The sequence below is a fragment of the Raphanus sativus genome, unplaced genomic scaffold, assembly GCF_000801105.2.
Source record: "Raphanus sativus cultivar WK10039 unplaced genomic scaffold, ASM80110v3 Scaffold3263, whole genome shotgun sequence".
Classification (NCBI taxonomy): domain Eukaryota; kingdom Viridiplantae; phylum Streptophyta; class Magnoliopsida; order Brassicales; family Brassicaceae; genus Raphanus; species Raphanus sativus.
Genome location: NW_026618569.1, coordinates 1 through 8827, shown reverse-complemented (window position 1 = coordinate 8827; position 8827 = coordinate 1). Strand labels below are relative to the sequence as shown.

The window sequence follows — 8827 nt, the reverse complement described above, 5'->3', positions numbered from 1 at the left end:
AAAATCAATCATATCCATCAGCGACAGAACATCAACAGAACTCATTGACATACCAGTTAAGGTTGCTTGTAATGCTTTGAATCATAATATATCTGATGTCTCTCTACAAGAAGCAAATGCGATTGGACGGAATATCAAAGTTCGACCTTGGTATGCTGATATAGTCAACTATTTAGCCGCTGATTTTGAACCAGAAAACTTAAAAGGTTATGAACGAAAAAAAATCTTTCGTGAAGTTCAGAGATACCACTGGGATGAGCCCTATCTCTACAAACACTGTTCTGACGGTATATATAGAAGATGCGTCTCTGAAGCTGAAATTCCAAACATTATTTACCAATGTCACAGCTCTGATTACGCAGGACATTTCGCCACTTTTAAAACAGTTTCCAAAATTCTCCAAGCAGGGTTTTGGTGGCCAACAACATTTCGCGATGTTCATGCTCATATAGCACGATGCGACAGATGTCAGCGGAGAGGAAAAATAAGCAAGAGACATGAGATGGAACAAAAATTTATCTTGGAAGTAGAAGTCTTCAACTGTTGGGGAATAGATTTTATGGGTCCTTTCCCATCTTCTTATGGCAACAAATATATCCTAGTCGCTGTAGACTACGTCTCAAAATGGGTTGAGGCAGTTGCCTCTCCTACAAATGATGCGTCCGTAGTTATCAAACTTTTCAAGAGCAACATTTTCCCAAGATTTGGAGTTCCAAGAATAATCATTAGTGACGGTGGATCACATTTCATAAACAAAGTTTTCGACAGATTGCTTGAGAAACATGGTGTCCACCATCGAGTAGCAACACCCTATCACCCACAAACTAGTGGACAAGTGGAAGTGTCGAACCGACAAATCAAGGAAATTTTGGAAAAGACTGTCCGAATAGATAGGAAAGATTGGTCTCGCAAATTAGACAATGCCTTATGGGCATATCGGACCGCCTATAAAACACCACTGGGTACGACACCCTTTCACTTGCTGTACGGAAAATCATGCCATTTACCAGTTGAACTGGAGCACAAGGCAGCCTGGGCAACCAAATTGTTAAATTTTGATATTAAGCCAGCTGCCGAGAGACGACTAATTCAGCTCAACGAGCTCGATGAAATTCGACATTTGGCATATGAAAATTCGAAGTTATATAAGGAACGAACAAAAGCTTATCACGATAAGAAGATCCTATCTAGACGCTTTGAACCGAATGATCAAGTTCTCTTATATAACTCCAGATTAAACCTTTTCCCTGGAAAACTAAAATCTCGTTGGTCAGGACCTTTTTACAATTAAGGAAGTAAAACCTTCCGGAGCACGAACGATCGTTAGTGAAGAAGGCGACGAGTTTACAGTAAACGGGCAGCGAGTAAAGCATTATTGGGCCAAACCACCAGATATAAAACCCCTTTCGCTGCTACCACCCGGTGATAACTAAAAGCAGTTATCCTAAGTCGAGCTAAAGACTTTAAACTAAGCGCTGAATGGGAGGCAACCCATTTTTCTTTTATTTTTCTATTTTTCATTTAATATTTTCATCCCTATTTTAACTTTTAAATCTTCATTTCATTTTTATTTATTTCATTTAGTTAGAAATTTTCATTATTGGTTAGTAACATTTAGATTATTTCCAACGCATTCATTTTCACATATGCATAAAATCGATCGATAACATTAATGTTGTATCGATCGACACGGGGATGTCGAGGCAACTTCTCATTTAACTCGACATCCGCCTCCTTTTTCCTTATTTCGCAAACCCTAGCCGAATCCTAAAACTCCCTTTTCTCTCTCGATTCTTAACGATTTTCATTGAATCTTTGCCCAAAACCACTCGATTTCAAGCCCTCCATCTGTTTTCATTCGCATTTCTCTCATTATCCAAGGTATTAATCTGAAATTCTCTTTGGATTGGAACCCTAAAGTTTGGGTTTTGAATTGGGGAAAATCGGGTCGATTTGGTGCAATTCTAGGGCGTTTTAGATGTTTAAATCGGTTATCTAGTTGCTAGGATAGTTTGTTATGCTCCAATCCTCTCTTTCAATTCGTTTTCGTATGGACTGTTGAAATTGCAGGTTTCGCGAGTCGCTATCGATCGACACAGACTTTGTCATGTCGATCGATTTCTGATTCTCTGATGAACACAGATTTGATCTATCGAACGACACACACGAGTGTGCATCGGTCGATATATCTCTTTCGCGAATCAATGCTAACTTACTCGTTTTACTTTTCTTTTCAGATGAGCACAGATTCGGACACTGAGAGAGAGAGGAGGACGAAGAGGAGGAGTGATCCCGCTGGCCCATCAAACCGCCGGCAACCTCGAGTTCCGAGAGACGACGAAAGGTCCGCCAGTTCATGGCCTCGGGTTGGGCACCATAGCCACACACGCCTACGACCTCCACGTACCGTTGGTTCGCCAGTTCATGGCCTCTGTCCGCCTCACCTACCGCCCTGACGGTCCTAAAGTAGCGGGCGACGGTGTGCTCTCTTTCTTTGCTCGAGGGAAGAGATATTCGATCACCATCCCCCAGCTCTGCAACATTTACGGTTTTGAGGAGGATGCAACATCTTGCAGGTTCTCGCCTCTCCCTGGTGTGAACGACTTCCGGAAGATCATAGGCACTGGCAGTTGGAGCGGCTCAGCGACTCAGTCTGACGTTCGTCACCCGATCCTACGCTACTTCCTACGGGCTTTTGCCAACACTCTGTTGTGCAATATGGAGCCCAACAAGGTGCGCCTACATGATCTCTCACTGCTCTTCCCAGCAGTGAACGGACTGGTCGATCTCTCTCACCTCGACACTGCGGGACTAGTGGTCCCCAACCTTGGAGCTCTCTTCGCCGAGCATCTGATCTCACTGAAGAAGAAACCCTTCACGGGTTCGGGTAGGAAGAAGGAGAGTGTGGGTAGTCTTCTCACACCGATCTTTGAGTTCTGTGGTGTCCGTCTGGACAGTAGTACCGCAGACCCCCGCCATCTCTTCATGGACGAGCAGCACCTGATGCATTGCGGCTGGCTCAAGAAGAGCCTTCTCTGGTTTTTCAGGATTGACCGCCGCTTCCGTATGTTTCAGCTCCCGCACGCATCTCTCACTGACTTCGACCATCAGGTCGATAGGATCCGGTTCAGGCCCGACGACGAGTTCCTATTGGAGCTCACCACCGAGTCTCGCCAGGACCCGATGGAGCGTGGTGTTGGAGGATAGCAGACAACTCCCGCAGCTCCCCTTCCTGACTTCCCAGACATACCGGACGTCCCGATTCCTGAGGCAGACTTTCAGAGGACGGTAATGAGTGCCCTACGAGCCATCTGGGCTCGAGTCACGCGACCACCATGTGCGAGCAAGAGGAGTGTCAGAGCATCAGACCCAGGACCATCTCACCAGTACCAGCAGGAGGAGGACGAGGAGGCCACCGACTAGCCTTCTTACCTCTTCTCTTTATCTTTCAGACTTTTTATGTTTATGTTTCGGATTTGCAGGATTTATGTTTTCAAACTTATCTATGTTTTATGCTTTTGAAATATTTCGTTTGTTTAATTTTCTTTGTGTTTGGACTGACAACAGAGCTAACTTGAGAGTCAAGCTAGACGAGTGAGTGAGTCCCGTGCTAACACATTATCACACATTCTGTCTGATACTGTCGATCGATACCGTATATGGTACATCGATCGACAGGAAAGACAGAAAGGTACGCCACTTTGTTTCATTATCTCCATTTCTAACTTTTCATATTTTTATTTTTCCTCTTATTATTACACCGAGACGGTGTAATTTAAGTCTGGGTGAGAATGTCACTAACATTTATCAATCATCATCTATTTTTATCATATAAACCAACCTATTTTCAATTCTATTTTCCAAAAGTTAAAATCGTTTTTCGAGTCAAAAAGGAAAAAATATATATATTTATGATTTTCTAAACCGTTCTTTGGCGTTACTCTAGACTTATTTACCACAGATTGCAATAGAGATACCAAAGTGGATCAACCTGTCAGTTAGCCACACTTTCCCAGATTGTTTAAAGGAACCGAAGCTAGCCTCCAACCTAATACTGACTAGTTTAGCTTGTCTTGGGGCTTGGTATACATCGGATCGGAACCCTCCTACAAGACTGAAAAGGTACAAGTCTGTGCAATTCTGGCTCCCTTCCTTTTCTCTCTTTGGCATCTCAAAGATCTAAGTTTATAAAGAAAAGATTGAAATGATTTCTTGAAAGGCAGAGGGGTAGGAGTGTCTCCTGTGACCCCAATGTTCTAAATCTCAAGAATGATCACACATTGTGGAAACGAGGGATAGGTAAATTACCAAAGACCCCATTATTCGCTACACTTTGTCAAAAATGTATGAGTTACAGTGCAAATGTCAATAAGATAGATTAGATGACCTTTGTGGCATCGAGACCTATTGAAATTGAAACTAATAAGAGATTCAGAGAAGAGGGAAGAGGGGAGAAAAGGATCAGAAAAGACTACCTGCTCAGAAAACTTGTTTGAGTTGAATCCATGTGTCTTTTGATCGATATCCCCAAGGTAAAGCACGCACTTTTATTTTATGCTAAGAAATGAGGTTAGTAAAGGAGAATTTTAGACAAGATCTGCTAAGTTGTTGGATAGATGAATTTGGTTGCTAGACTAGGATAAGGTATAAATGTGCATTTGTGGTTGAGACCGTTTAGATTCTTATGACAAGGAAGTGAGAATTTTTAAGCTTTCAAAAATAAGAGTCATGTTGCTTTCAAAACTCCTTCGGAGAGACTACCGATTGTTTTGCTTGAGGACAAGCAAAAGAGTAAGTCTGGGGGGAGTTGATATACCATGAATTTCACCCATTTTTAGCCATGGTATATAAGAGTTTTCAATCATACTTACTTCGTTTTCAAAGTATTTTAGAGTATTTTCAGACACAGGTACTTAATTGAAGAAAGCAATACTTTTAAGGCATTTTTGGAGTATTTTCACGAATGAAGAATCGACCGATAGTAATCATGCGAGGTCGGGCGATTAGAGTCACTTACAATCGATCGACAGTGATGGAAGAGTGTCGATCTATATTTAACCATTCGATGGATTACGATTTAGAAGATTTTCAAGAATCACAAAGTTTGCTATTTACACAATTAGTCCCTGGCCGCCTGTTAGGCTTTATATACTAGGGTTTTGTATCATTTTAGAGGCAGACTTGCCTAGAGATCTATTGGAGAAGAGAAGCAATTTGGCTACCTTAGGAGAAGAGTTAGAGTTGGAGAGATAGATCTGAGACTGCAAAACAGAGAAGATCTTGAACTCCTTTTTTATCTTACTCATTACTCTTTGTGTTCCTTATTTCATATTAAGTTTTATCCAAACCATCATGATCTTGTCTCTCGTGAATATGTCTGAGTAAACCTAATTGTTAGATTTAGGTTTCTCATAAGGGTGAATCATGTGATGAGATTGTGATGTTTATTAGAGTTATTAAATTAGTTCTTTCACTTAGTTATTCTTAATACTAGATTTAGGATTGATCACCCTTAAATCTAGATCTTAGGATTGAAGAGATAACCAACTGTATACTCTCAATACCCTGAAATAAACTATAGTGATCTAACTGACTAGACTCATGCGAAAGGTTGTCTAGATCATTAGAGAATGTGTTCAACCAAATCGATAATGCTTGCTAGAATTACCATCGATCGGCACAACCATCGTTGTAGCGATCGATTGTATGAAAGGTGTATCGATCGATTAAGACGAAAGTCGTATCGATCGACTCTTTTCCGAGATCAACAAACGACAGTTGAGATCCGGGATCTAGTAAAGGAGACCCTACTGGTCGTACCAACTGATTGAGTTCATGGACTAAAACCCTATTGTCACTTTCAAACTGCATAAATTCATACCTGAGAAATACCTGAATCTAGCTATCCTTCTCATTTAGAAACAACCTTCACTTCATTTACTGAACAATTCCCTTGTTCACATTAATATTTACTGCTTTAAAACTTATAAAACCTTTAAGTCTATTTTTAATTCTATTTAATAAAGCCTCGAAGTAATGCTATAGTCCTTGTGGATTCGATCCCTAAGTACTGCATCTGAACCTCTTATTTGAGAGAGAATTCACTTTTTAGAGTAATTTGAGTGATATCAGTGATCACGTTGGTCCATAGGAATTTCCTGATCTGGAGATCCGTTATCTTGGCTAGCGCTTCAGCTTCTACCCACTTAGTGAAGTAATCGGTCACAACTAGAAGGAAGACCTTTTGCCCCGGTGCCATGGGGAATTCCCCACGATGTCCATGCTCTACTTTCGGAAGGGCCAAGGAGACCTTAGAGATTTGAGGTTCTCTGGTGGATGATTGGAGACTGGCGCGTGCTTCTGGCATTGGCTACAGAGTTTGGCTTGTTTGAGGGAGTCCCTCGCCATGGTTGGCCAGTAGTATCCAGCCCTTATGGCTCTGAGTACCAAGCTCCGACCACTGGAATGGGAACCACACTCCCTCGTGGGGTTCTTCTAGTATCCTGGCGGCTTCCCTAAGGGTAAGACATCGTAGGTAGGGTCCTTAGAAGGTTATTCGGTATAGTTTCCCTTCGGAAAAGCAGTACCTAGCAGCTTGACGCCTTATCTTCCGACTTTCGTCTTGGTCTTCAGGCAAGGTGTCATACCTCAGATAGCTAATGATGGAAGTCATCCAGGTCTCTCCTTCGTCTACTACGGACACTTCTTCAGGCTCTGTCTCCTTTTCGGTTGCGGGCCATTGGAGTACTAGGAGCGGGATGTTCATATGACTTGTAGTTTCTAGGGCGGACCCTAGATTAGCTAGAGCGTCGGCCTGGGAGTTATGCTCCCTAGGGATCAGTGTGAGCTTACAGTGTCGGAACCTGTAGAGTAGTCGCTTAGCCACGGATAGGTACCTGATCATACTCGGATCTTTTGCCTGGTAGTCTCCTTGGACTTGGCTTATGATCAGTTGTGAGTCGTTGAAGACCTGGATATCTTCTACTCCCATTTGTTTGGCGAGTGTCAGGCCTGCTATTAGAGCTTCGTATTCAGCTTCGTTGTTCGTTGCTTTGAAGTTGCATCGTACGGCCCTTGAGGCATATTCCCCCGTAGGGGAAGTTAGGACTAGTCCCACGCCTGCGCTCCTTGCATTACTAGACCCATCAATGTACAGCGTCCATTCACCTTTCTCCCCTTTGCTATCATGAAGCTTTACCTCTTGTTCCAGGGCTGGAAGCATGGCAGGAGAGAATTCGGCTACGAAATCTGCCAGGACTTGCGATTTGATGGCCGTTGCAGGCCGGAAGATCACATCGTACTCCCCCAACTCAATAGCCCATTTTGCTAGTCGTCCGGATACTTCCGGCTTATGAAGGACCGCTTTGATGGGGAAGGAAGTGACCACGGCGATGTGGTGAGCCTGGAAGTAGGGGCGTAGCTTTCGAGACGCATTAACTAAGGCGAAGGCCAGCTTCTCAAGGTGACAATAGCGGGTTTCCGCGTCTAGCAATGATTTGCTCACGTAGTAGATAGGGTGCTGTTTCCTTCCTTCTTCCCTTACCAGGATCGTACTGACTGCGTGCTCTGATACCGCCAGATAGAGCAATAGGACATCACCTTCCAAAGGTTTTGAGAGGAGAGGTGGAGTAGTGAGATAGGACTTTAAATCAGATAGGGCTTGCTCACATTTATCGGTCCACTGGAAGTCCTTGGGGTCCTTCAAGGTTTCGAAGAAGGCATGCGACTTGTCGGACAGCCTGGAGATGAACCTGCTCAGTGCAGCCATCCTTCATGTCAGTATTTGCACCTCCTTGACGTTGCGAGGGGAAGGTATCACCTGGATTTCTCTCACCTGCTCTGGGTTTGCTTCAATGCCCATGTGGGTGACTATATACCCCAGGAACTTCCCAGAGCTTACCCCAAACGAGCACTTTGAAGGGTTCAGCTTCATGTTGTACCTCCTAAGAGTGGTGAAGGCTTTATGAAGGTGCGAGATATGGTCCTCAGTGTCCAGCGACTTTACCAGCATATCATCAATATAGACCTCCATGGTCTGCCCTATCTGATCGGCGAACATCATGTTGACGATCCTCTGATAGGTCGAACGTGCGTTCTTTAATCCTAAAGGCATGACCTTGTAACAGTAGATGCCCCTTGAGGTCATGAACGAGGTATTCTCTTGGTCGTCAGGATGCATTAGGATCTGGTTATATCCGGAGAATGCATCCATGAAACTCGTCAGTTGATGACCAGCAGTTGCATCGACCAGCTTGTCGATGTGAGGCAAGGGGAAGGGGTCTTTAGGACAGGATTTTTTAAGATCCGTGAAGTCGATAAAGACTCTCCACTTCCCGTTCTTCTTCCTAACGACCACTACATTAGCTAACCATTCTGGGTATTGCACCTCTCGTATGAATCCGGCATCCAGTAGGTTCTTGACCTCTTCGTTGATTATCTCGTCCCTTTCGGGGGCGAACCTCCTCCTCTTCTGTCTGACAGGAGGATGCATTGGATCCACTTTGAGTTGATGCATGATGACGTCGGGATCAATTCCAGGCATGTCCTCATGGGACCAAACGAAGCAGTCGGAGTTGGATCTCAAGAAGTCGACCAATCTCCTTCTCAGGCCTTCTGGAAGCTTGGAGCCTATCTTTAAGTTTTGACCCAAGTTCCCTTCTGTGAGTGGAACCTCATCCATTTCTTCCACTTCCGGCTTTTCGGTATGCGGGGCCAGAAGCTTCTTATGTAATTGCTATAAGACTTGGGTCTTTCTCTTTAGAGTAGTCTGATAGCAGGACCTAACATTTTCTTGATCCCCCTTGACCGCCTTAATGCCCCAGGGAGT

The 8827-nt window shown here is 43.8% G+C and overlaps 1 protein-coding gene across 1 annotated transcript; it reads right to left on the bottom strand.

The window, feature by feature from the left end:
* Positions 1–6544: 6544 nt before the first annotated feature.
* Positions 6545–7768, bottom strand: LOC130506461 (uncharacterized). The gene has a single exon (XM_057001114.1). The coding sequence runs from the start codon at positions 7766–7768 to the stop codon at positions 6545–6547; it is 1224 nt and encodes a 407-aa protein (XP_056857094.1).
* Positions 7769–8827: the final 1059 nt, after the last annotated feature.